Source organism: Clytia hemisphaerica, unplaced genomic scaffold (genome assembly GCF_902728285.1).
Source record: "Clytia hemisphaerica strain Z4C2 unplaced genomic scaffold, Clytia hemisphaerica genome assembly, whole genome shotgun sequence".
Taxonomy (NCBI): Eukaryota; Metazoa; Cnidaria; class Hydrozoa; order Leptothecata; family Clytiidae; genus Clytia; species Clytia hemisphaerica.
The window spans coordinates 771,720-799,426 of NW_027104206.1; the positions used below are offsets into that span (position 1 = coordinate 771,720).

Consider the following 27,707-nt stretch of genomic DNA (forward strand, 5'->3'; position numbering starts at 1 on the left):
CAGGTTTCGACACCTGAGTCTGCTGTTAGATTTTCCAGTTTGAATCGTTTTGTCTGATAAAGGATTAATTTATAGTATTTAATTTCATGATAAAAACATTTTCTTATGGGTTTTATTAAAAAGTAGGAAAAAAAGATGACATTAGTAGATAAAAGAAATTCATAAGGTTTACTCCACACTCAGCATATTCTGTAATAGATTTAGACGATGTATTTATCATCAAAAGAAGAATACCAAAATTCCTTATAAGGAGTAACAACTAGGTCACAGTGTAACACACTGAGGCGACCGCGGTTAAATCTTATGAAATTTATGAATTTGTACAGTCGGGTCGAAAGACTATGGAGTATATTGTACTTTTTCCTTTAAAACTGTTTTATCTCCGTAATACTTTGCAAATACAGAAATCTAAGGAAGATAATTACTTTTTCCGAGCGAGTGTTATTCAGAGACTTCAAAGATAGAGAAACGAGATTGTTGATTTCGTCAGCTTTCCATGACTTTAGAGAACGGATTACCGCGCGCAAAGATGCGAGATTTTTCACCATACAAACGTCTCTGAATACACCGCTCCGCGGTCGATAAAGAAAAAAACCTCCATCGTAGATATTAATACTATTTTTTAAGCCTCTGTAATATCCAAAGAAAAATCTATAATTGCTGAGGAATAAAAGACCGCACCCAACACTGCATGCCTCAGAAGATAACATTTTTATACTTCATTTTATACACTGCTACTGGACGTTTAGTATCTCTGTTAAAACTTAAATTTTGCGGGAGTAGCTCGTTCGAAACAGTTATGACGGTACATAATGTATACCCTCCTTTAGACGAAGATAATTACACAGAGACGTTCGAAACGTTTATCGCTTGTTCAACAGAGTATGACGAGATACCTTTACTTGCAAAACCGCTCAGGCATTTTAAGGCATGTCCAAATTTTCTGTAATTTTTAAACACCAATAGCACTCGCCAAGAGGTGTTCATTCATACCTTTTTGGAAGCGTATTAGGGTGTAGAATATGAAAAGTGCTGTTCAATAATTGTTTTGCTTGCCTAAGTAAAGATATATGAATAAATATTGCAAAAAATGTAAAAATGCTGACGTCAGCAAAATTTATTTTTTGAATAACTTTTGATTGGCTTAACTTTAGATGCTGAAATTTTAAACGAAGTAGGACATTATGAATAGGCACATTTTAAATCAAAAAATATTTTGAAATTTTGCTGACGTCAGCATATTTTTGCAAAAGTGCGTTTTTTACTTATTTCTGCTGACGTCATCAAATTTCTAAAAAAAATTTTGATCCAAAATGTGCTTTTCAATATTCTCTTGCATTATGCAAAATTTCAGCATCTAAAATTAAGCCAATCAAAAGTTATTTAAAAAATAAGTTTTGCTGACGTCAGCATTTTTACATTTTTTGCATTATTTATCCATATATCTTTATTTAGGCAAATAAAACAATTATCGAACAGCACTTTTCATATTCTACACCCTAATACGCTTCCAAAAAGCTATGAATGAACACCTCTTGGCGAGCGCTATTGGTGTTTAAAAATTACGGAAAATTTGGTCATGCCTTAAAATGCCTGAGCGGTGATTGAAAACTTTAAAGGCAATCCTGTTAAGATGCTGAGTATTGGTGCTGGCACTGGATGCATTGAAACTGGATTCATCAACGATTTAGGTGAATAGGATTTTTACATGCTGAAGTTTTATGCTAAGTTTTGTTCTATTTACCGGCAACATGTGCGATGTATTGGGCTTTTCCAAAAATAGTCCGTGCACCCCCTGTTGAGGATATCAGATATCCAGGGGGTTAACGATTTCTGTTTAAAAGTGGATATCCAGGGGGTTTAATATCTGAAAGGAAGCGGATATCCAGGAGTAAAGCGTCTTTTCAAGTAAAAAATACGATATTCATGGATAAGCATAAGTGGGTAAGCATTTTTATGAGAGAGGATATCCAGGGGTTGACGGGTTGAGCATATTTTTAAGAGTTGATATCCAGGGGGTCTTTACTAATAAAGTAGGATATCCAGGGGGTCCTATACTTCGAAAAATCAATATCCTCAACAACGGGGGAAATTTCTTTCTGGAAAAACCTATTGCATAATACAGTTGATTTTACTATTTAAATATTTCCTTTGAGAAGGAAATATTTGTTAAAACGGTAATTTTTCTTCTCCTTCTTCAAGTCTAACGCTCGGTTTTGGTCAATTTCGTGAGTTTGTACATGAGTCTCTTTTTAAATCAAGCTCCGGCGGTAAAAACAGTACGATGTTCTTTTTTTCGAGGCGGAAGACGTCATTTCTTCGAAAAACGTCTATGGTAAATATCCGTACGGCGCTCTATTCTCCTTGTCGATCGGGCAACGTCGGCCGTTTCAGAAGCGTATTGTTGATCGGACCATACTGCTTTGTTTCTAACTGTCAAACCAAAGATGGCAGAAAATAGACAACACATTTTGCTCTTTCGCTACTTTTCTTTGCTTTGGTTTTTATGCTTTGATGAGTTGAATTGGATCATGATTTTTGAAAGATTGTCACAAGGAATGGTCGATAGTGAACTTTTCTTAATATTTCTTTCTGGATTTGATGTTTCGTTCAAATTCTGTTGGTTTGGAATGAGCTGGAATGAGAGATGATGTAATCTCTTGGTCTTGGAAAAACAGGACATTTTATTAACTTTCACAACAAACTAACTTCAATTTTGTTTGTATATTTACATAAATAGTACGAAGGCAAGTGACTGTGAATAAATCTGACCATTTTATACCTGAAAAATTACACTATTGCAATATGAAAAAAGTTTGCACCCAACGAATGCAGCAAATGCGCCGGCAATGCAATGCAACATGGGAATGGTTGATGAACTGATTTTTAGCTAAAAATTTAAACATGGAGCAAATCTGACTGGTTAATGATTGAATTTTGGTTTTTTAATCTGCAACAATGAATTAAACTGCTGTAGTGACAGTTAGTGAAAACTCGTTGTAGTTATAAGTTTCAAATTTTAAAGCTGATAACCGGATCCGGAACACCACGGCCCCAATATGAAGAATGTTATGTTATACTTCTTAAAAGGTTTATTGCATTGAATATGGATGTAAATAATTTGAAATCACCTCACATATTATTAAAATTTTTCTTGAACTTGGAGATTTTCTTCCCCGCGTGCAACGTGTGTTTTAAACGTGGAAACATTTGTCGTGAATTTGGAGATTTTCTTACCATCAACTGCTCCAACTTGGACTATCTGACAAAACATGGGACGGCAATTTGGCCACCATTTCACCGGACCTCCAAAGTCATTTGATTTGAGTTAATGAACGGCGTATTAAAAAAATGGCAAAACGATGGAGCGTTTGACATCACTCGCGCGGCAAGTTACACACACGTTATTTGTTAATCCCATCGGGCGATAGGCGGTTAGGCGGCAGGTGTTCTCTAATTGGGCTCTTCCAGAAAAAATCCGTTCATGGAGGGTGGTGGATGAATTGTCCAGGGGTATTGAAAAAATACCAAAAAATTGCAATGTCCAGGGGGTAAATTCCAATGTCCAGGGGTAATTTTTTGTGTCCAAGGGGTTGATTTGATGTTTGTCCAGGGGTATAACCCGTGTCCAGGGGGTTAAAAATCTAAATGTCCAGGGGTAATTCATGAAAAAAATAATATATCCTCCACCCCCCCCCCATGAACAGATTTTTTCTGGAAGAGCCCATTCTCCGATCGGCACTATCAGTGAAAGTTATCGTTACATGTTACGAAAGGAAGTATGATTGATAGATAGGCTTGGTGGAGTTATCAAAACAAATTTGTTGTCAAAGAGATTTAACAAGTTAGTGAAAATACAGACCAGATATCAAACAGTCCCATGTTTCGACCGATCGTCCCAAGTTAAAGCAGTTGATGGTATGTACATTTAAAACGTGGAAACTTTTGTGATAAATTTGGAGATTTTCTTACACGTGCATTCAAAACATGGAAAACTTTTGTCGTGAGCTTGACATTTTCTTCCACATGCATTTAAAAAATGAAGAAAACTCAAGTGATTTCCTGGCATGACAATTTATTTTATTTTCTGACATTTTTTTGGAAATTTGGAAATTTTGATTGTTTCCAAGTATGTGACATTTTTTGCTCTTGCAGCATGCTTTTAGAAATCATAAAATGGCCTCTATTTGGGGAATTTATTCCTATCGCCATTCTTTCAGATTATGAAATGTTTCCCAGTATGAGATTTTTTTTTTTTTTTTTTTTTTTTGCATTCTGTCGGAAAATATCAAATTGTTTCCTGTTTTTTTGAAAGATTTTTTACTTTTTAGCACGTACATTATTTCAAAAAACTCCAAAAGTTACTTTAAATTTTTACATTTTTTACAATATTTTATATATGAAAGTATAATGCAAAATATTTCATCTCATTGTTAAAATTTTCTTTGGTTTTCTTACTGTGGAATATTCTCCTTTTTGTTATTCTTTCATTTTAAATATTTGCCCTTTTTGGCTACATAATATTTCTGGAAATCCTGGGAAATCAGCGCTTAAAATACTGTAATAATTATATATAATCAGGTCTTTTGATGTGTTCAACAACACTCTACTGGCGGTGCGACGCCGGGTGACCGCTAGTATAATACTAAAATCCATTTAAAGTCCACCTAACGAAAATTAAAGTTCTAGCCAATTTGATTACTGTATGTTGTTCTCAGTCGGGTTCAGCTTGGATATATTTCGTGGTCCGTAGCTTTGAACCTACAGTCATCTTATGAATAATCCTGTAAACTGGCAATAACATAAATGGAATTTTGAAATTATTAGGGACTTGTTGCTTGATGTTGTCTGAGATTTAAAGCACTTTGAAATCTTTTGAGGACATCAATTATTATTTTAACATTTGTAAAGGAAATATTTATCCGCATCTTTGCGGCTCTTGTTTTAGTTCTCAAGTGAGTTACGGCATGTCCAAGGTAAAAGTGAACCAGTTCCACTCACTTTCAAAATGTCAAACATAGCTGGAAAGAAGCGCCTTGTGATGTAGATCAACGTGATAGGTGTTAGAAAAATTTAACTTGAGGCTATAAGAAGTTATAGCCTAAAAACCTGTATTATGACGTCATAAACATTACATAACATTACGTCATAAAACTAAAAATTTGAATATCTCGTGAACTAATAGTCATATAAACATCAAATTTTGACCACAAATAGATACTGATGTAAGAAAGTTTTTGAGTTAAAAGTCTTTTGAAAAAAATGATGACGTCATTTTTTATAGCCAACAATCGAAAATGGCTTAAAAATGCTGACGTCATCATTTTTCAGGAGATTTTGAAAATTTTACTTCTAGAGAATTACGATATATTTGTTCTGTCAAAATTTCATATTGATATCATTAATAGTTTATGAGTTATTTAAACTTTAAGTTTCGTGACGTAATGTTACGTAATGTTTATGACGTCATAATACAGGTTTTTGGGCTATAACTTCTTATAGCCTCAAGTTAAATTTTTCTAACACCCATCACGTTGATCCACATCATATGGCGCTTCTTTCCAGCTATGTTTGACATTTTGAAAGTGAGTGGAACTGGTTCACTTTTTCTTTGGACATGCTGTAACTCACTTGAGTTTTAGCCTCATTTTGCCTTGTCCCAAGGCCCCAAAAAATAGTTAAGGGCTATTTAGACTACGCAATATATTGACGAACAATATTCGACAATATGGTTTGCGGACCGTAATGTACGAAGTAAACAACTGGTACTCTATTATAAAAAGGAATTTTCTTTCTGTAAACAATCCCCCTTTATTGTTGGAATATTGCAAATCGAGCTGACAATATATTGCGGACACCTTTTCAATATATTGCCGACATTCAGCAATATATCATCAATATATTGTCTGACAATATATTGTGTAGTGTATGTAGCCCTTTAAGGCACTTAAAAAACTACTTGCGGTTTCTTAAAATTTTGCTGGGCAAATTCCCTTTTGTGCAAAATATTATGGGCAACATTGTAGGTTCGAGGCCACTTTGTATACACCCCCTTCTCACAGACTAGGTAGGATTTTTTCAGCCAGTGGGGATAAAAATAACGGACTGATTTTCCAGTGGGAAAGGGTCCCAGAGTGGATCTGTGAGAAAGGGGTGTTTGTATGTTCATTTTTTATGTTCAGGTTTGAAGCTTTCTTTCTACTACGCTATCGAACCAACAGCCGGGCATCGCTTGGAGCTCAAAAAATCCATCCAAACATGGGGCAACATCCCTCACGTTGTGGACTCTTGTTTCTTCACACCAGAGTTTGAAACAGAACATCGTTTTGATTTTGTTATGATGTCACACTCTTTGTATTGTATGAAAGAATGGAAAAATATTTTAGGTCGAATACACACATTACTTGCTCCTGGTGGTAAGGTAAGATAATATTTGAGAATTCATTTCTTATTCTTCTTAAAGGTTTTAGTCTTCATATCGGACACATGTTTTATATCAGGCCGGTGTCTCCTATTGATATTTTGTACACCCCTGTCTCACAGCTCCGGTGAAACTTTTTCCTACAGCGGGGATAAAGTTTCTATTTATTGGAGATTCATCCAGTGGGGATGGTTTCGGAGTGCAATTCTAATAGTGCTCCGCAACGCATACGTCATAATTATTACTTTACACTTTTTTTGACATTTGTACGAGTTGCAATCCCACAAATCAATGCGGCTCAATTAAAAATACGTGCAAGTTGTTTTATATCTTTTGTCAAATGATGCAATTAACGTGCAAAAGAAATTAACGCAAAGGTTGATGGGATTGGAACTCGTACAAACACATCGAGAGTAATGATTATGTCAAAAATAAAATCTATGACTGAATCGCAGACCTCTATAGATATACTTCCTATAAGAAACTTTTTTTGCTAGAGGATGAGCAGAAGCCTAAATTTCTAAACAATAAATTCCGAATAGGGATGAAATTAAATTAAATTTCTCAGTGGGGCTGAAATTCTAGGGTACGGGGACGAATTTTTTGTCAAATTTTCCAGTGGAGCTGGGGCCAGAGGGATTATTGTGCTGAATAAACAAAAAAATGTTTTCTGTTCTGACCAATCTTGCTCCACATATGTTATGTCAATTCAATATGAAAAAGCTTGAAATTCAAAATTGGTCCTCACTCAGCAGCTTTGGAGCCCCTTCATTTTCATCTTATTTCCGTCTCTTAGTTTATACTGTTCATCCAAGCTGCCAATGTTCAATCTATGGAGATAATGTATCAATATGCGACGATAAATCCACCTCCCATACAAGACCATACTATATCAGCAAAAACTGTTTCAAAGGAACTCGAAAAAAGAGGAATCACTTTTAGGTTAGTAAAATTGTGATAAAGTCGGCCACTTTTTAACCTACTTGACTCATGCCAAGGATTAATGCACCATTGCAATGTCTTCCACGGACCCAACAGCTGATTGGTTGAAAGTGACGTATTGGCTGATTTACGTCAATTATAACCAATCAGCTATTGGGTCCGTGATGTAATGTCATACATTGCAATGGTGTATATCATGAATAAAAGAAAGATTCGAATTATGGAGAAGTTTTTTTGTGATTTTCCAGCTGAAGAGAGATTCGAGTAATAGAGGTTCAAATTAAGTGCCCAGCTGGCACACAACATTGTTTCGACGTTTTCCTAACGTTATATGGACGTTATGAACGTTAAAAAAACGTCGAAACAACGTTGTGTGCCAGCTGGGTGAGTTGACTGTAGTTTTTTTTTGCGATACTGAAAAGGGCGGGCGCCCCAACAAAGAAGGCGATTCTTTAGAAAATACAACGCCGTGAGGTATGTTTTTTTGCGCCCTGTAAGAAAAAAAGAGCGAGAAAGGCAAAATGATTAAGTGTAAAAGCTAGTCTATCATGAAAAAGAATTACCACTGATTCTAGGTTTGAGCTTGTAAAAAAATGCAAGATACTTAATTATACTTACTACTTTTAGGCGTACAAACTTTCGCGAATCAAGACGTAAAATTTAGAATTTTCACATGAAAAAATGGCTTAGAGAGAAATACTTTTAGGATTGGCTTGAAACATTTGTCCTTTGACTTATTAGTCTTTTACCGGCTAAAAAGTGCCATAAAAATACATTTTACTCAAAGTTTGAAGTTTTACAGATTTTCTATTTTGTCAAGAATTTTTCGCGAGCATAAACTTTCGCGAATGGCCCTTCCTAGAATTTTTAAAGACATTTACTTTCGCGAAAAGGACCAAAATTTGTGAAAATCGCGAAACTTTCTGCTCGCGAAAGTTTGTACGCCTAAAGTATTTCCATGCTATTTTTCTCATTTAGCATTTCGACTGGACCAAGCAAACTGGAGATAACGGATTTTTACGAAGGAAAAGAAGAGGGCAAAGCGACTCATGTTATTGATTTTCTTCTACAAACAAAATACGTTAAAACCTCTGCAGAGATTCGACATGCAGTGAGAAATTATGTGATGGACAGATCAGATAAAAGTGAAGATGGCAAATGGTGGTTTCGGCATCCAAATGCTATGTTCCTGATTGAAAAATGAATATTAGTTTTGGGAAGATACCCCCAAGGAGTCATCCATATAGTTATTGAGGAGGGAGTTGAATAGTGTCATTTTTATTGTTTTCTGCGTACAAGAGGGAAGGCTTGTCAACTACTTAGACCACGTTCACACGCTACAGTTCCGTTTCGCTCCGTACCGAATTGAAGTCATTCTGTTGGTTAAAATCAAGTCTTACGTCACTTCAAACCAATGGAATGCCTTCATTTCGTTTCAGAGCGAAACGGAACCGTAGTGTGTGAATGTGGTCTTACAAATACTGATAAAATCTTGCGTACGTACTATATGAATACTTTAATAGGATAAATTTTCGCGGGGATTAATTTTCGCGGATTTCGCGGATTTGGGTGTCATCCGCGAAAATAAGTCCCATTGTAAATTTGAAAAAGGCCCATCCGCGAAATATTTCTAAACAAAACTCAAAATGTATTAAATAAATACTTTTCGAATGGTTACTTGCATCAAAGAGGCGCAAATAATGTGTATTTTAACAACCAACATGTATGATTTGACAGTGAAAGTCACAAAATCGTGAAAATATTGACACCCAATAGTGCCATCCGCAAAAATTAATCCCCGCGAAATCTTAAAATTTCGCGGATGAGCTCAACCGCGAAATTTAATCCCCGCGAAAATTTATCCCATTAAAGTAACACCAAGTGTGCGTGCGGGCATTAAAATTAATTTTAATGTATCAGGTAGGAATAGTTGAAATGAATTACTTCAGACTTGTTCATATACAGTGTGTCCTAAAAAAAGCGGACAAATTTGTATATAAAAAGATCCTCATAATTTATACCAAAATTCTGTGACTTGTATATTTAATATTTCAATCTCAAAAACCTATTCAATTATCTTGGGAATTGAATATTTATCGATTGAACAAGGAATTTTAATCTTATTTCAATTATTCTAAGCCCAGTTTGGATAATGAGTTTTGAGGATTTTGAAAATTTATCCGCTTTTTTTTGGGACACACTGCACTTATGAACTATGAACTTATATTGAAACCGGATTGTATGAGATAAGCACATCTTTAGTTTATTTTAATTGAAATATTTTCTTTGTTATAGATGTTCTAAAATCGATTATTGACTATAAAGGTTTTCTATAGCAAATATTTTTCTACATTTTGAGGTTTATATAATTTTTAAAAATCTAATAATAAAAATTCTGCAAAGTTATAAAAAAAGTTTTTTTAAATCCATTGAAAAAAAACCCATTAAGAATTAGAGGTATCTATTGATAAGTGGATTGAAAATTCGAAGGCTCGAGAGGTTTATTAATGGTTCTAGATATTCCATTAAAAAAGTTGGTGCAAGAAGTTAGTGTAATGAACGCTAAAAACTTAATATTTCAAAACTTATTCATGAAAAAGAAAAGTTGAAGACTGTACAAAAATTTTAAAAATGTTTTTAAAAAGTAATTGTTTCTTGTTTTATTAAACAGTCATTGACTTTATTCTTTGTACGGAAAAGCTCTTCTCAATTGTTCCAGAATGAGCCACGTAAGAATAGTGTGAGGTCCGAGACGAATCCAGGCTGGAACAAATCCCTAGAAAGATATGAAAATATAGTAAGCTAAAAGAAATGAAATGTGAAAGGGTGTTGTGATGTGAAGACAATTGGTTTGAGACGAAGTATTTATATGTTTTTAGATGTTATATTTCATGAAACCACAGTTCCTAATAAGCTACAATATCAGTCAAAATATATTGAGAATCTTGTTTAATTCCTCGTTTTAAAGTTCGGACGAGTCTCATGAATTTCCCTTTTTCTCAAATATTATAGCCGGTATTGTAAAAGAAATATATGAAGTTGAAAATAAAGAAGCAATCAAAAGGGTCAGCCCTCTGTTCCAAGTATAACGATAATAAAGGATCAACAAAATTTTAACCCACGTCACAGCATCCCTGTCCATATCCCACACCCTTGTCAATATCCTAATAAGTGGAATTAGAATAGCTTGATCAACACCAATCTGCTCAATTGCTATTAAAAATTACTCACTCTATAAAATCCTTGGAAGATGCCATCCTTCGCTAGTACTCGTGCACAGTCAAAAATACCCTATAAAAGGTGAAAGGTTTTCATGACCAAATTTCGTTAAACAATATGTCTTAAACAATGTCTAAGAATATGATTCTAATTGATTAAAACTTTGCCCAGCTGGCATTAAATATCGTCCAAACCGGCCACTTACTCTCGGGTACCTAATAGCTGGGGGGGGGGCACTAATTAATTTTTCGAAGATTTTCCACCCAGGACATTCTTAGCCCAACCCCCACCCGCTTATTAATTTTTGAGGTTTTTTCCTACCCCCCTGCTTATTCCAAACCCCCTGGCTATTAGGTACCCGAGAGAAGGGAATTACTACCAGAATACGTCTCTACCTTTCATTTTTTTACCCTGAAACAAAAATGCTGTCAATACAAAGCTGTCAAAGGTAAACTCTTCAAAAAAGCAGTCTTTTTTCTTACATTATATTCTCCAGGTTTCGCATTCATCAGCCTCGTTTTCATGACGTCAAAAGGTTGCGTCATTATCGTCGCTACCGTACCCTAATGAAAAGGAGAAATAAAACAGAACATATTTAAACAGGATAATATTTTTAGCGAAGGTTGGGTAGTACTCTGTGAGAATCCTAATCAACAGGGTTTATAAAAGTATAGTCAAAGTAATACACACTTATCAATCGCTAAGAAGATTGGACGCACCAATGGCGATCGGCGGATGTATTTATTCATTTCGTAAGACCACAAATTATCAAAGATTCCAGATATCTGAATTCATTGAAACACTATTCTATTATATCATGAATCTTTGGGGAAATTTCTACTACACAATACAAAATTTTTTTCCTATCCATTTGAATTATTACAGAGATATTCAACGCCAAGATGTCAACCCATAATGCAACAGAATAAATGGACAACTTACAGCGAAAACACTACTCGTTAAATGTGTCACCACGTTGTCTTTGAAATATCTGAAAAATAAATTTGTTCATTTATCTAGGTCTTGTTACGTGGAAGAGTTGAAATACCTTTGAGTGCTTTAAAAAAAAAACTTTTCACTATTTCAGAACCAGGCCTCTAAATACGTTCAACAATAAGGTACAATATCTCTGAATTGAGCTGGTTTGTCGCAACCCATCTCAACGTTTGTTTGGAGTAGGGGCGATTTCAATTCCTTTGATTTATTCATCAAAATTTCAACCAAGAAAAAAAGCTTTTATTAGATCAGGTGAAGGCAAACCACAAATCTTGGAAATAACGACTTTCAGAATCTTGAAGTCTTCATAAATGAGAATCACAAAGGAAGCTATGAAAGAACAAGCATAACAAACCATACCCTGTACCAATAAGCATCTGTTTGGTTTGATCGTAGACTGCAACCTGTTAATATAATAAAGTTACATTAAACTAAAATACAGGGAGAATGTTTGTTAGAAATTTGAATCCCGATTGGAAATAACTAAGAGTGCCCACACAAAAATAATGCAACAACCTGTAGATTAGAGCCATTAAGCTGGAGGACTATAACTAGCCTAGAAATCTAAGCTAGTTTGATTCAGTCACTAGGACAAATCTGATGGTAAGTTGTGACTGAAAAACAGTATTCCGAGGCAAACTTAAAATCGGTGAATATAAAAAATCTTTACAGCGCCGAAAACGCTATATTGCCTGCCTAGCTGTGTGTCCTAGTCTTGTGAATAAGGGATCACTTAGGCTAGACTATAACATAATATCCCTTTTCAGGGGCAAACCATATATTTGCATACCTGTCCAATAGTAATTAAAAGACCTCTGGTAGCAGTCATAGACACTCCAGCGAACAATGTTCGAAAACCGTCTGAAAAAAGAACGAGTCGGTCATTAAAGTGTGTTTTTAATTAAAGACAGTAGAGATACAGTCAGATAATTAGTCCTTGTAAAGAATAAGTTGGTCGAAAAATGTGTTTTCCCAGCAAAGCTCTTCGACAATAAAACAGCAGAGATACACAGATAATAAGTTCTTGTCCCATTTTACTTAGTCGATGACTAATGATGTGAAGAAGTAATTTTATGATTTGCAAACTTAATATTTCAATCTAAGAAACTTATTCAATCATCTTGGGAATTGAATGTCTACTGATTGAACAGAGGATATTAATCTTAAGTCAATTATTCTAAGGCCAGTTTAGATAACGAGTTTTGAGGATTTTACCCTATATAAAAAATTTGTCGGTTTTTTTGGAACGCACTGTAAAGGCATACCTTCGACTGCGACACGATATAGACCATTAAACGCGTGACTGTAACTGAAAAACAATGGAAAAAAAACTTATAAACAATGTTATACATAAAAATCGAACAAAATTGTTAACTAAAGCTTTGATAATTAATTTTAATACTTTAAACTGAAAGTGGGACAGTGATATTACATTAGATAGGTAATCGAGCGCCTGAAGGCGGTTTTTCGCCGTCGTGTTTTTGGATACGGAATCGGAAAGGATTGTAGATAAAATCGAAAGTGAAAGCGCGCAGCATGAGCTACCATTTTTAAATTCCACATATTGTGGCCGAATATTAAAGAGATGGCCAGTTTGCGTACTTTAATCTTAGGGAGCTAATCGACAGGGATCTGGATTACCGTGGAAATGACGCTCAACTTGAAAGTAGCCCCGTAGTAAATGAAAAGTTCCGATTTTATCTTACTTTCAAAGTTAAGCGAATTAGGGTTTCTGAAGAATTGTTCATTAATTCAGCCGTCAAACCAGTCTGCTCTGAGGCAAAGTGTGACATAATATTCATGATATGCATCATTGTAATGTCTTCTACATCGCACCATAGACCCAAAAGTTGATTGGTTGAAAGTGATGTAAAATTAGACAATACATCACATTCAAACAATCAACTTTTGGATTCGCGATGTGATGCTAGAAGACATTGCAGTGATGCATATCATGAATACTTGGTCACACTTTGCCTCAGAGCAATCTGGTACGACTGCTGATCTATTAAACATTTCTTTGGATATCCTAATTCACTTAGCTTAGAAGACGTTGCAATGGTGCATATCATGAATATAATTACTGATGTATTGAAATGCTTCTTACTTTCTTCTCATTTCTTTAGGTAGCCTCATGTCATTTTGCATCCTACAAATTGATAAATAATTATAATTAAAAATGCCCCTCAAAGATCTAGAAAGTCGACTTTTCAAAATCCGAGACTAAAATTTACTGAGATGAGAAATTCTATAAAGCAATGAGTGTAATTCCAGGCTGTCAGTAGGGTATTGTCAATCATCTTTGATCGGTGTTTTTTTATCTGGTACCCTAATAGTAGTACTCAATAATGATGTAAATGCATCAACAGCGCTACAATCAGCGCATAAATATGTTGGCAATTTTGAGTATTTTAAAGTTTTTCAGAATTTAAAGTTTGGGCGAAGATTGCAATTTCAGTATTTCCACTTTGCTTTAACTGAATTTTTCGATTTTTCGGAGGGGAAAAGTGGCTTCCAGGCTATGTTCTCAGCCATATTTTTTTAGCTTTTAGATTCTGACATCCTAATGTCCTAAGTTTTAAGTCTATTGTTACTAAAAGCCCTTAAAAATCACTTGCGGTTTTAAAGTTTTGAGGGAATTCCCTTTTCATTATGGCTTCTTTGCAGGTATCAAAGATCAAAGAAAGCAGATAAAGCTTAGTCCGGGGTTTATCAAAAGGTCAGTGAGTATACCTGACATTGACCATATCTGCAGGGTTGCCAGCAACTCCACCGATAAAACCTTGTAAAAAAAATAACAAAACAAAGAAATTTGAATATTGGGGACGTATAGTTTATTGGACATAGATGACAAAAACGATGTTTTTAAAATCTTTAAAGGGATAATCAGATAATTTTAGATATTTCATAGAATGCACAAAAAATTCATGGTTTTGAGTAAACCATCCAAGCATTTTTGTCTAAGTATTTTTCAAATGTCGAGATATTTTCCAAAAATGAGTTCTTACACGGTTCTTAAATCAAAATTCTACTGTTCTTACTAAAAGTTAAAAATTTGTACATTTTAAATATCTCAACTTTGAAAAATATTTGAGGTATTGCTAAATACAATAGAAGGGATCCCACATATCAAATAACTCAAACCATCCGTTTATCCCTTAAAGTAAACAGAGAAGATAAAGTTGACCACTCTAAAGATAATTTCAATATAATCTTTGGACGAGCTAGGACGAGCTGTTGATATTAATTATGTTCCCGTCTTAATTTTTACTTACCACTTAAACAGCCAATAGCAAGTTTTTGATAAAACGGTAACGCCTCTAAAATGTTAAAAAATAAAACATTTCAAATGGATCATCGTTCTTAATAGTGAGGTCTAGTTGCACATAAAAACGTAAGAATATTTTAGATGGTGATAAAAGAGTGAAGTTTGGCACATATGATTCTCAGAGGGTCTAAAAAGCTTAATTTCAAACAGTAACACCAAATTTTGCCACCTGGCCACCTGCCAGATGACGTCATCAGGTGGCTGGGCAAAAAATTATTATTTTTTGAAAATATTCAAACTCTGATGGTTCCAGCGGAAAGAGCATGAAATGCTGATGAAAATTGAGGTATAAAGTAATGCCTGGAAAATCATTCTATCAAAAGTTATGGAGGTTGAAAGTTTTGTGATGACGTCATCAAAAGCCTTTTCAGGGTTGAAAAAAATTGACAAAATTTGATATTTTATACATGAATTCATATCAAAATTCATTGCTTTTTCTGATTCTGATGTTCAAATTGAAATAAAAGCTTTAAATCCTACAGAATACTAAAACTTAGATTTGGAGATTTACAAGGCAAATCAACACAGCGTTCTCCCTTCAGGAACACAGTGTATAACCGACTAATTTTTTGGATGTTTTAAGCCTTCCCATACGTCGTTTAGACTCAAGCATCAGAAGGAACTTCGAATTTTGACATGGATTCACGTCTAAAACACCAAATTTGGTCAACATACGGACAACCTTGAACGACACACCTATTTACCATGGGGCCTGGGGGATGATATGTCAGGTAAAGCTGATTTATAAGGCAAACGTTGGAGTTAAAAAGGAAAACACAGTTTACCTGAGCGCCCCTCTAATATACTGGAACTGATTTTCTCGTACATTCCAAAACGAACCGTGGTATATGTCAACTAGAATCAGGAAAATAAATTTGTTAAAAAATTAAGACATTTTAATAGAGGATTTAAACAAACAAATTAATAATGCTAAAACTTAAACAAGACGCAATGTTGCTCCGTTAAAGCGTTTGGACCGTCAAAACAAGCTTTAAATGGTTTTTTTCAATTTGATACTAATACATCAAGGAATTATTGACCTACGAAAATTTCTATGTACCTGTCTCAATATAGAAGCACTGATACCACTGTATAAACCAAGGATGCCATCATTCTTGATGACGTCAACACCAGCTGATATCAAGCCTTTACTTGGTTTCGCTTGTGTTTGTAAATGCACCTGTAAGTGGGTTGGGAAAGATGATGATAAGACGTTAAATTCATGTCTTGCTTGTCTAAAGTGAAGCTCTATGCTTAGCTTGATCGTAGTCATAAAATTGTAATGGTATTCTTTCGCTACTGTACTAGACATCAAGTTTAAAAACACCTTTTGGAAACAAAATAGAGAAAGCTGATTCGTCTAAATGACCATGACCCTAATTCTCCAATTAATAGACAAAAGGAGAAAATAGGAGGTGCAGCCTTTTGGAGAAAGTTTTAAAACTTTGTTTGCTGTTTTGAGGCTATCTACGTTTTGAATTGTACGTTAATTGGAGAATTAAGTATGGCTAAACAAAAATTTATAATACTTCAGCCATTCTAGTTGGCGTCGGCATTCGGCTAAATTGCCGACGTAAAAGAGCCAGACTTTTTTTGCAGAGGCAAATAAATCTGAATTAGAAATACCTTTAGTAAATCCAGCGGATGTGTGAATAGAACAGCTCCGGCACCTGCTGGTCCACCAAGATACCATCTTTGTTTCTTGGGTTTATTACTCATTGTTTGTTTGTGGTGTATTTTTGTTTATTTTCTTAATTATTCATTTAGCACTATAGGGAATAAAAGATAATTAAAAGGACAGTAAAACAGTCTAAAAGAAAGCCTGAAGATTAGAAATTTGTATTCCTCAAGAAAGTCAAGAAATTACAATTAACAATCAAATCTTAAACAGACAGTAAGTATACAGTAAGTAAAGATAAGCCAAAAACCAAAGCAGATCAATTTATTGAATAAAATTTAAACTTTATAAAGCACATGAAAAAATAAATCATAAACAGATAAAACGGTCTTCTTGACCTTCGATTGGTTCAGATAAAAATATGAAGAGAATGACCTTACTAACAAAGCTGGAAAATTATTCATGTTAGGAAAGTTTCTATTCCCCAAATGACAGTATCTAAAACATCAAAGACTCTCTAAAAAGAGAGTAACGCCTCAATACCAAAATCAAATTTATTAGTATCTAAGATGTTGTAGCTAGCTAGACCTTACTGTACTACGAAAAGATTTTGCAACGGAAAATTGTGACATCTCAAACTGATAATATGCAATAGTAGATAAACAATAAAAATGATAAAGGATTGCTCCATAGATTGTAATATGAGACTTCTAATTCATTGTTTGATGTCAAAAATTTGTTATTATAGTATAGCGGTTGTCTTGCACTCGTGTGTCAAGTTATCTAGGGGATTAGACCATCTTGAAATTTAAAGTTAGCGGAGTCGAATAATTACTGATCTAAAGACATCCCTTGCATTGCATTTTAGCTTCAGTGAAATGTTTCTTAGGGACCCAATTTGGACTTTGGAAAACGATCACACGCTTTTTTTTAAGAAACACACATTTAAGAAACATGAGGCTCAGAATGCCTAAAAACTAAGAAACATCTAAGAAACATGCTGAGGTTGAGAATGAGAAATAACATTTTTTACTTCGGTTTTTTTAAGAACCTTCCAATCAAAACAAATGTTTTTTTCTTTGCATGAAAAATAGGCTGATTATGTTAAACAGTTTAGAAACATATCAAAAACAATTAAGGCTCAAAAGGCCGATTTTTTAAGAAACATTGAGGCTGCTTGGTAAAACTAGTTTCTTAAAAAAACAAAAACGTGTCAAATTCATTAAAATACATTTTTATGTTTTGTTTAACAAGGAGTATAGATGGATATTTAAAGTCTCCTTTCTCTTATTTTAAGGAGAATTTACATACTTGGTTTATTTATTTTGAACGTTCCTTAGCATCATATAGCTTTAAGAAAAATTTGTATTTCAAAAACTCTATGAACAAAAATTGTACTATTTTAACAAAAGATAATAATTATAACCTAATTCTTTTGAAGACAACTTCTAAGTAAAATAAAACTATTTAGAATGCAAGGAAGTCTAAAAAATTAGAACGAAATTTCAATTTAGCGAACAGAAATAAAAAGCAACCATGAAGATTGCTTCTTTACATTTATGTAGATTTCGGTTTCAGAAATACTACTTAATGAAAAAAGAAATTCCCTTTTGCAAAGTATCAACTTTTACTATATAAATAAACAGGTGCAGATGATAAAAATAGTTGTGTAAAATCCAGCATAAACAACAAACATTCTTCACGAGTTTTCATAAAAGTCCAGTCCAGGTTTTCGAACGTTTTGATTGATGTCATTATTCAAAAAATCCAATGATGGCTTTCATCTTTTTCTGCTTGAACGCGAATGCCATATAAACGTTTTTCTTTTTTATTGAACTAACTTTAAGATGTCATCTCTCTCTATTCGTCAAGCTCCGTAGAAGCGAGGCTCTGTTCTTTAGTCGATTGCAGCCAATACGTGCTTTGAAGCTTTATTAAAAGACTTGCCATTTACCAAGGATAGTGTCTTTGACAGAATCAACATATTGCGCTGGGAACCAGTAAATCCAATACCGAGATGCTTCTGTTGGTCCAAGTTGAATCGCCTTTAAAATGGTCGGGTGAAATTTACGCACTAATGCCGACAGCCCCTATCTAATACCGACAACCCCTATCTAAGTACGTCATCCTTCTTTGGAGATATGACTAAAGGAAGGTCGGAATAACTCATTGAAAAATACAGTTTTAATAAGCTTTTTATATTTTCTTTAGGTAAGGTGTCTTTAGGTATTCAATATTCTAGCACTTTAATCCCCTATATCCCCACCAGTTCTCTACCTTAGACCAACAAACACCTAACTTCTTTTCATCATCGTGCCTGCGGCAAATTTGAAACTCATTCTTCAAAACAACTGACAGTCTCAAATCAACTTGCCTGGAAACCGTATTATTGACAATTAGTCTTGTCATCCGTCAAACCCATTGTGTCTTGCACTGATGCCAGAATTTGGGTTTGTGTTAGCTAGGTTTGAATGGCGTCCAAAATTTCTTAAAGCCCAATAAGTTAGACATTTGCGATATCTAACAGTGGAAAACTAGGACCTATTCCCCTTATGATCAATTTAGAAACGGAAAAAATGAAAAATGAAATGTATCTCACTAAAATATGATATTCTTCTTGACCTTCGATTGGTTCGGATACAACATTTCGAATGGATGACATCGGTAGTTTTTCTGTCCTCTCTAAAAGTAAAGTTCTAGATCAATAAAATACCTTTGGAATTATTTTTGACATTAGCAACTTTTTTTTAAACATTTTTTTTGTGTTTCACAGTATTTGAATCTGACCTGTCAACACTGACCTGTGACCCGTGACCTGTGACCTGTGACCTGCGTTTTACACTAACTGAAGGTTATAGCTAAGAAAGTGATACGATAGTGATATAGCCTGGTGATGGGAGGAGAATCTCTCGAAACTTAGCCAAAATTAAAATCTTAAATCTCGTAATCCAAGCAGATCCAAGCCACAATAAATTTTGAGAATTGTTTTACAGAATTACTTCGTATTGTTGAACTAAAAAGACAGAAAACCTCTCTAATTTAGTACGAGGTGGTTAAGAAATGCTAGATAGATTTTTAAACGACATTTTTATATTCACCTTTTGTCCCAAGCCACAGTTGATCGAGTTCTAGTTTGAAGGTTAACCGAACACGTCCTCCGGTTTTATTGACCATTCCAGATAATGGGACTTGCGGTAAAGGCTCCTGAATTGAAGAATGTATCAATCTTATTTGTAGCAAAGATAAGTTTGATGGGTTTGCATTCCCAACAAAATTAAATTTCTTTGCAAAAAAAACGACTCTAACAAGATAAGCTTTCATGTTGAATGGATTTACATTAATGACTAAGACTACACAACTACAAAAAATGAGTTACAGAACATTAGCCAAAAATAAAAAAATGTAGTGTTTCCAGAAACCTGGCCGGGTGAAAAAAATTATTTTTCTGACCCGGCCACAGACTATGGGTTCATCTGATATGGTTCATCATAAAGAAAATCAAGTTAACCGTTCAAGCTATCAAACGTCGCTTGTTTGATATTCCCGCTTGTAAATCAAGTTTTGTTCGTCAGTAGTTAATACATTAGTATTCAGGGCTTACTTCATACTGTTTGTACATAAAAGTTATCTTTAAAGTTCTATTTCAATGATCTTAAGTTGTCAAAAATAGAAGAAAAAAAACGTTTCATCAGCTGGCCGCATGAGAACTTTTTTCCTTCACCCGCATTCCGGAAACACTACATTTTTTTAGTTTCGCCTTAAGATAAATCTATTAAAAGAATTACCTTTCGACCTTTGACACCGACAGGCACATCATCTGGTTTTCCTTTATCAAGTACCTTTTTGTGTTGCTAGTATAAAGAAGTATTGATTAGTTGACAAATCAATCTGCCTGAAACTGAGGTGGAGGCCTCATTTCCTCAACCTTTGTAATGGGCCATTCCAGAATTTGTCTGTCACAGGGGGCGGACGACACAGGGGACGACACAGGGTTTCCGAGGGCAAAAGTTTTCACTAAAATTCGAAATTTCCAAGGTGAGAGAAGAAAATGTATGAATTTCCAAGGCAACTGAATTAAAAAAAGGCAAAAAAGAGTGGAATTTCTGATGCATTTTGCAGAAATACATGAATTTTCATAGTAATTTCCGACCACCACTGGATAAGAAAAATTATTCCCGAGGCTAGAAAAAATTAAAAAATGCACGTCCTCCGACGAGGGTAACAAAAACTTTTTGGAATGGTCCATCATAATTTTGCAGAATTTTGAAGATAAAGATCGGTTAGCTTTCAACTAATTATGGAAAATAATGTTTTCCTAGAGTGAATACAATGATATGAAACCAGATGTTTCCTGCTTTGTACTGAGTGAACTTTGTCTTTTAAATGTGCCATTTAGAGCCACACGATTTTTTTGTAAGAATATCTTCTATAAGAATACATGGTATCAGCCCCCCCCAGAAATCTGAAGGGCACCTAGGCCAGGTTAGTAGAGGGGGGCTAATGCCTTGCAATTCTTTGGGGTTACCTATTCATTAAGGGTACCTAGCTGTCTTGATGGAGGCTCTGGGGGCTGGTTATATTTTCCAAATCTAATATTTCAAAATATTTCAAATTATTGAATTTTTTTACCCCAGCACCTAGTTTCCCATCCAATTTTTCTTTCGTTTCCCATCACGCCATCTATATTTTTCTAATGTGATTGTTTTGATTTACAGCCGCCATCTTTATAGCATAACAACAAAGCTTATTAGCAGGCGTTCATGCGTGAGCATGATTTTAGGAATGACAAAAGAACAAAAAGTGTCAATTCAAAGAAATTATCTGCTGAATAGGGGTACCTAACTCAAAGCAATTTTTCAAGGGGACCTAAATTGCTGGGGGCACCATGCTCAATGGGGGCACCTGAAAAGTGGGCTGAAACCATGGAATATCAGGGTGAAAATTGGCCAAATCGTAAGAATAATAGGGTGAGTTTCACAAGGTTTGATAAGAATAAAGTCATTTTGTATTTGGTTATAGAAAAAAATGCTTTCTTTGTTAGATTTGAATTTAAGCTTTGAGGTAGAAATGTAATTTTAGCTTCAAATGTTCATTCAAAAGCCCAAAACTCTCAAATTGATCATTTCTAATGTTTGTAAAAAAGTCAATTCTGAAAAAGTAAGAATACGTTAAGAATATTTAACCCTCAATTTTGGCAATTTCTTAAAAATACTTGACCCTCATCCAAAGTACACTATTCTTATAAAAAATAGCGTGTATTTTCTATGTTGTAATTATTAAAAAAGAACCTTCTGTTTGCACAACGCTTCTTTGCTTGCTGCAGCTGAAATTAAAAAAGAAAAAACAGCTTTATTTTAGAATTTAATTTCTAGACACTTGCTGCAATAATTCCCATTAGAATTTTCATCCTATATCCCCAACATATCCCTGACATAATTGCCTCAAGCAAAAACATAGAAACATGTTTTTGGTAGCTTTTTTAAGATTCTCATACAATATGAAAATAGGATACCTTCAGATTGTGCTTGAGCCTTTAGTTCTTGAGTGGTTGGTGTCTTAACTTTTTCAATATCTTTTACAGTGGATCCAACCACCATCACTTTTGAACCAGATGTCAATTTGATTTCTTCCAATGTTTTTGCATCATCTTTTACCAATCCTGAAGAATATTACCAAGAGAGTAAGTTTTACCATAACTTTGCAAAATTCTCAAAAATATCATAACATCCCCAAATTACCCCACAGAAATAACCCAGTAAAGTTTCCCTGACTAGTAATGGCAAAAAACTCCTGTCTTTTTGAGAGAGAATTTACCAAATAATCTACAACTTTTCAAGCAAAATTTGATCTACAAATACATTGTATTAGGGCCGGATGTGAATCTAAGCTTAAGAGTAGCAGACAGTATATTAAATCAGAATAATTACTTTATAGCGAGCTCAAAAAAATGACGCCACTTCGTAAAAGATAAAATAGCAGAAAATAGAAAATATTGCAAATATATTTTAAATTAAAAGCAAAATGAAATTGATATAATTAAAATGAAAAGCTTTTTAAACCTTTGAACATGATTTTCTGCATATTTGTTGGGATACCTGAAAGCAGTAAAAGGAATAAAATATGAGTTGGATTAATATTAGACAAAAACTGGAATTAATCTACCAAAATAATTTACCTTCAAGATACTAATTTCCAAAGGTAACACTAGAATGAGGCTGGACTTTTTTATTTCGGTCATTCATGGAATTTTTGTCTACATTTTGTAATTTTTGAAGAAAAAACATTCTCTTCATAGAAAAAGCAATAAAAGTTTTTAGGGTGACAAGTTTAGAGAAGAGTCAGTCGGCTGACGGCAAACCAACATTTTTTAAAGTCCAGCCTGACTGTAAAGAGTAGAATGACTGTAAACCAAATTCAAAATGTCCATGTACAATATGAAATACAGTTTTTTTTTGGAAAATTCTTCAGAACCCTTTTTTGATAACATAGACCGTGTTCAGGCGTTGTTATGGATAGGAAGTGTTTATACTGATTTCAGAACATTTCGGAGCAACCAAACGGAACAGTTCCTTTCCATTGAAAATAGTGGAGCGAAATCCTTTCAATCTATTTTCCTTTGTAACGTCTTCGTGTTTGACATCATCATATTGACGTTCACACTTGTTTAAGAGCTGTTTAGTTTCAAAACTGTTTTGTTTCAGAATGATACAAAACCGTAAAGTCTGTAAAGTCTGAACATGGTCCGTAAAGTCTGAACATGGTCCTAAAAAGAACAGAAGTGTAGTAATAAGAATCAACAAGAGTTACCAGTTAATTCTGCAATATACTCCCTTAGATCAGCAACAGTATTTGATTTTCCCAGCTTTGTCATTTCATAATTAGATTTGTTCCAAACCATTTTGAATTTAATTGGTTCACCATTACAAGTGAACTTTGAGGCTGGCTCTTCTGTAGATTCTTCTTTGGGCATCTCTGCATCCTTTGTGTTATTTTCTACAAAAAGAAAGGAAGCCGTAAAAATCAAAATCAAATCAACAAAACAAGAGAGAGATGGAGAGATATTCCTCTCCAAGTTAATTTACATGATCAAGATTGTGGGGGAGGAGGGTGTGCAGCTGTGGATTGGTATAATTTAGGGGTATTGACATAAAGAATCTAAAACTTAAAAGGGGTGTTTAGAGTGTCTCATACTTTACTTGTAACTAGCAAATTGAGGTGGGGTTGTTAGTTTGTTTCATAGCTTTCAGTTATATGCATAATTATTTAGGTAACTAATCAAATGCTAGCTGCTAACTTAGTTATCAATGTAGAAAGTTAAACTTATGACATTAAATTAAAGCAGAAAAACTATTAAAAAAACACCATGATTAAAAATTGGATTATTTCATTCTCTAGGAATATTGATGCTGAACAAGCAAAAATCATGACCAAATGAAAATAATTTTTGAAATAAACAATCTACAGCTATCCAATTACCCAGGCTAACCAGAAAAACCCTCTCAACTTTACAGTAAAGCTTACTGTGGCATTTTTGATTCAATAAAATCAGCATTTTTAAAACAACATAAATGAAGTAACTCACTGCAATAGAGACCATTACTAATGAATTTTGGTGCTTAACTGTAGAGCAGCGTAAGAGCAACGGAACTCCAGTTTTAAAAAAAAAATTATTTTCAACTGAAGATTGTTTGAATAAGACATGAAACTGTCAGTATTGAAACAATAATTTTCACTACTTCAACTATGATATCACGCTTCTGGCTTCTGTTGGTTTAGCACTCAATTGATGAATAAAAGCATCGCATCAACAAAATACATTCAATTCACGTACACAACCTTTTTTCAACAATGAAAAATAATGCTAAACATATTTTTTTCTTCTAACCAGAATGGTCTCACTAGAACGGAATTGACAATTGTACAAGTTGAGCCAAATCGACCGCAATTGACCTAGGCGACCATCAATAATATGTTCTGTTCATGTTGCCTAGCTGACTCACCTACAAAACATAAATCACGAGTCGGCCCAGTCGCAATAATGTTGGAAATTTTTTTTGATAGCTAAGCCCTTTTCTACATCACCATTTGCTTCAAGTTTTTGTTTACTTCAACCGCATTGAGTCCCATTTGAGTTTTTTTCCATCCACCCTCATTGAAATTATCAACTTGAAACTCACTGCCGTGATAGAGCCAGAGGGCCGAAAATTTGATCCGGTTTTAAAGTCAACACATTTCACTAGATTTATTTTAGCAAATTTAAACAGGGCGACAAGAGATTCTGTATTTTGGTGACTGGATTCTTCGGGATTTATTAAATATAAGAAATCTGACAACATTTGTTACCAAACGACCAACCAACTGGATTTGGGGATGTTTTATGACGCGAACGGAACATATTCATTGATATAGGCGCTATTGAAATTTGATTGTCGAATGTAATCAAATCTCAGTCGAATTTACCGCAGTTTTCGGATTCAATTGATATTCAATTACATTTGATTGTGTTTCAATGCGTTCCATATGTTTAATTGGGCTTATGACTTCCTTCCTTTCACCTTGGTTTTTACAGTTGAGATTATTGCGTGACCCAACTCTCGTTTTCGACAGGATACCAAGAAAAGGTGTTAATGTCTCTCTTATAGAACAATTAATATTAGTAATGCCGCTGGGGCTTAGTTGTATGTGATAACATTTGTGGATCAATTCAATTGGTGGTATTGATCATCTATTACAGTGACACATTGTGTTTATATTCAACTTATGTTTATATTGGACGTACGCTCCTTCGTTATCTTGTGTTCACCCGATTGTTATATTTGTTCAACATATTGTGTTCAAATATATCTTGTGTTGGTTCAAGTTTGTCATCACTTCAATATCGTTTGGTGAATATATCTACTTATAAAGGTTAGTACATAATTTGACAAAAGGGCATTGAACACTCTTGTCAGGTATCGGAAAATCCTGGAATTTTCCCTAAGAAATCGTTAATGTAACAGAAATCCTGAAGTTTCTTAAAGGTAAATTGTTATGTATGTAAAATCCATTTATGTCATCCATCCATCCACCCACCCACAGTCACAACACAAGGGGTGTAAATTGGAACTGCCCAATAATCTAGGCTTAGTTAATCAATATAACCAATAATTGGGAGTAATTTTTCACAGTGATGACGTTCGATGATCAAGGATTCACTTCAGTGAAAATGATAGTTATAGCACTTTTCTACAAGATCTTCATTTTTTTCTTCTTCATTTTCATCTTCATTTTTAGAATTTTTTTAAAGATTTTTTTATTTCAAATTGTTCCACTCACTAATATCTTTCCAATGATACCAAATTTATAAAGATTGAAGAATTCTTTCAAAAGTTATAGGTAAAAGAAAAAAGAGTGCACACTTATCGTAAATACACTTTAGAATTTTGCGGAACTTTAGCGTAGGTGCTTGCGTGCAGCATAGGGTACAAAGTCCAAATATGCGTTTCCCGTAATTTTTGTGGAGGGTTAGGTCTATACTGCCAATTGGCGTCCGGTCATTTTGAATAAAAACAAAAAAGTTAAGTTATCGTGACATGTTATGACAGAAAGTATGATTGATAAGAAACCACCAAATGCAAGCAACCTTCAGTTAGGGAAACCATCCAGGATCCTGCCATTCTATTAGCCAGCAAAAACTAAATGACAATTGTAAACTTAAGTTTCTTACCATTTTCCTCAAAACAATTGAAAAACATACTTTCCCAGCCGAGACCAAAGCAAATGATTTCTTTTGGATCTATTGTTAACTCATTTAAAATGGTGGATAAAGTTACGGAATGATGAAGGCGCCCACTGCTTTGAGGGTGGTAACGCCAAAACACCCAATATGATAAGCCAACAGAAGGCGAGTTTGTTGCCGCGCGAGTTACGTCATGCACTCCACCGTAGCGAAAACGCGAGCGAATTCACAATTATAAGAAATCTTATGTGCTTAATCTATTGCTTGAAAGCTTCAGCCGATGAAGAAGTAGAAAGATAAATAATGCGCCTGGTTTTTTTTTAAAATATAGGTGTGTTCTATCATTGTTAAAGTTGAGAATTTCTCTACGACGCAGAAATTTTTTACAGCCATTAAAGGCACAGTCTGCTTTACTTACTGTGTTTGCTATATCGTCTAGGCAAAAAATGGTAAAAAAAAGCGCAAACGTAATTTTTTATGGTGTGGTTAAATTTTTTTGATTGCGACCCGTCAGGAACCGCCAAAAATGTCCTAATACCTTGGTAGGGTGTAAACTGGACCATGAAAAATACTTTTTTGGATTTTCAAAATTGTCACAATTTTAATCAAAATTTATTATTGTAAGCTTTTTGCGCAATTTTTAGGTCCATACGTCAAAATCCGTTTGCCCCAGGGGTATCTGTTTGCATAGTAGCAAAAACGGCAAAAATGGCATTTTGTCCATTTTAAGACTATAAAAGGCCAGGAAATGTCAAAATGGTTTCTAATGGTTGCCTGTACTATATTCAACAAAAGACAAAATAAACCCCAGCGAGATCGCTTCAATGATTCATTTCAGCCTAAAAAGGCCGATTTGTCTCGGATTCTGGGTAGCAAAATGCATGAAGCAGCATTTTGGGGACCCACAACTTTTAACTTTTTAAAGGTACACACTTGAAATTTCAGCAAGAAACACTTCAGGAAAGCTCCAGGAAAATCAAACTTGAGTTTTCAATATTTCCTATAATCCATAATGGGCCCCGAAATGAGTTTTCATGCTAAATGCCAATATTTCAGCTAAACTTGGTTTTCTGGGCTAAATCTAAAAATATTTCAATGGTGTTCTGAAATCTTTTATCTTGGAAGATTCGAAAATTCTGGGAGAATCAAAATGGTTTGGGTCAGAAATTGCCTAAGTCTGCATTTTGTATTGCATTTCCCACAAAATGCGATTTTTAGAGTTAAAGTCTAATTTTTCTCAGGCTAAATCTCAAAAGTGGTTTCAAATAGGGTCTGAAATCTTTTTGGTGTTGAAAGTATTCTGGAAATACTATGGAAAACCAAAAGGGTTTTGGGTCAAAAATTGCCAAGTCTGCCATATGGAATTGTATTTCATCTAAAACACAATGTTTTGAGTAAGTTGAGTGTCTCTAAAGAAATGAATTCATAATGGCGACTTTGGCATATAAAACCATTGTGAACCACT

General features: G+C 34.4%; 3 protein-coding genes across 3 annotated transcripts; 1 reads left to right on the plus strand and 2 right to left on the minus strand.

Annotated features, from left to right (window-relative positions):
* The first annotated feature begins 1,579 nt into the window (after window positions 1-1,579).
* LOC136815353 (histamine N-methyltransferase B-like) lies at window positions 1,580-8,729 on the plus strand. The gene is made up of 4 exons (XM_067071796.1): window positions 1,580-1,691; window positions 6,183-6,421; window positions 7,218-7,363; window positions 8,342-8,729. The coding sequence occupies exons 1-4, from the start codon at window positions 1,634-1,636 to the stop codon at window positions 8,565-8,567; spliced, it is 669 nt and encodes a 222-aa protein (XP_066927897.1). The 5' UTR covers window positions 1,580-1,633; the 3' UTR covers window positions 8,568-8,729.
* Window positions 8,730-9,629: 900 nt separating this feature from the next.
* Window positions 9,630-16,677, minus strand: LOC136815354 (mitochondrial dicarboxylate carrier-like). Its single transcript, XM_067071797.1, has 13 exons — window positions 16,533-16,677; window positions 15,967-16,086; window positions 15,692-15,761; window positions 14,854-14,898; window positions 14,312-14,360; window positions 13,686-13,727; window positions 12,844-12,887; window positions 12,369-12,439; window positions 11,939-11,982; window positions 11,525-11,573; window positions 11,065-11,145; window positions 10,595-10,654; window positions 9,630-10,139 (listed from the first exon to the last, which is right to left on the minus strand). Exons 1-13 carry the CDS (start codon window positions 16,623-16,625, stop codon window positions 10,044-10,046), a joined length of 864 nt encoding a protein of 287 aa, XP_066927898.1. The 5' UTR covers window positions 16,626-16,677; the 3' UTR covers window positions 9,630-10,043.
* A 1,065-nt stretch (window positions 16,678-17,742) lies between these two features.
* Window positions 17,743-23,517, minus strand: LOC136815355 (ubiquitin domain-containing protein UBFD1-like; the record flags this gene model as incomplete). Its single annotated transcript, XM_067071798.1, is given in 8 exon segments — window positions 17,743-18,569; window positions 19,124-19,206; window positions 19,623-19,728; window positions 20,310-20,375; window positions 21,813-21,847; window positions 22,037-22,183; window positions 22,584-22,619; window positions 23,332-23,517. Coding segments are annotated over 8 exon segments (770 nt in total), but the record flags the coding sequence as incomplete, so codon positions are not given.
* Between the last annotated feature and the right edge of the window lie 4,190 nt (window positions 23,518-27,707).

Bases quoted from the DNA above. Each gene is read 5' to 3' on its own strand.
- LOC136815353 (XM_067071796.1), top strand. From the start codon at position 1,634: ATGCTGAGTATTGGTGCTGGCACTGGATGCATTGAAACTGGATTCATC. The intron at 1,692-6,182 runs GTGAATAGGATT...TTTTATGTTCAG, and splicing joins TGGATTCATCAACGATTTAG to GTTTGAAGCTTTCTTTCTAC. The intron at 7,364-8,341 runs GTTAGTAAAATT...TTTCTCATTTAG, and splicing joins AAAAGAGGAATCACTTTTAG to CATTTCGACTGGACCAAGCA.
- LOC136815354 (XM_067071797.1), bottom strand. From the start codon at position 16,625: ATGAGTAATAAACCCAAGAAACAAAGATGGTATCTTGGTGGACCAGCA. The intron at 11,983-12,368 runs GTATGCAAATAT...TTATATTAACAG, and splicing joins TTTTAATTACTATTGGACAG to GTTGCAGTCTACGATCAAAC. The intron at 10,655-11,064 runs GTAAGAAAAAAG...CACCTTTTATAG, and splicing joins CGAAACCTGGAGAATATAAT to GGTATTTTTGACTGTGCACG.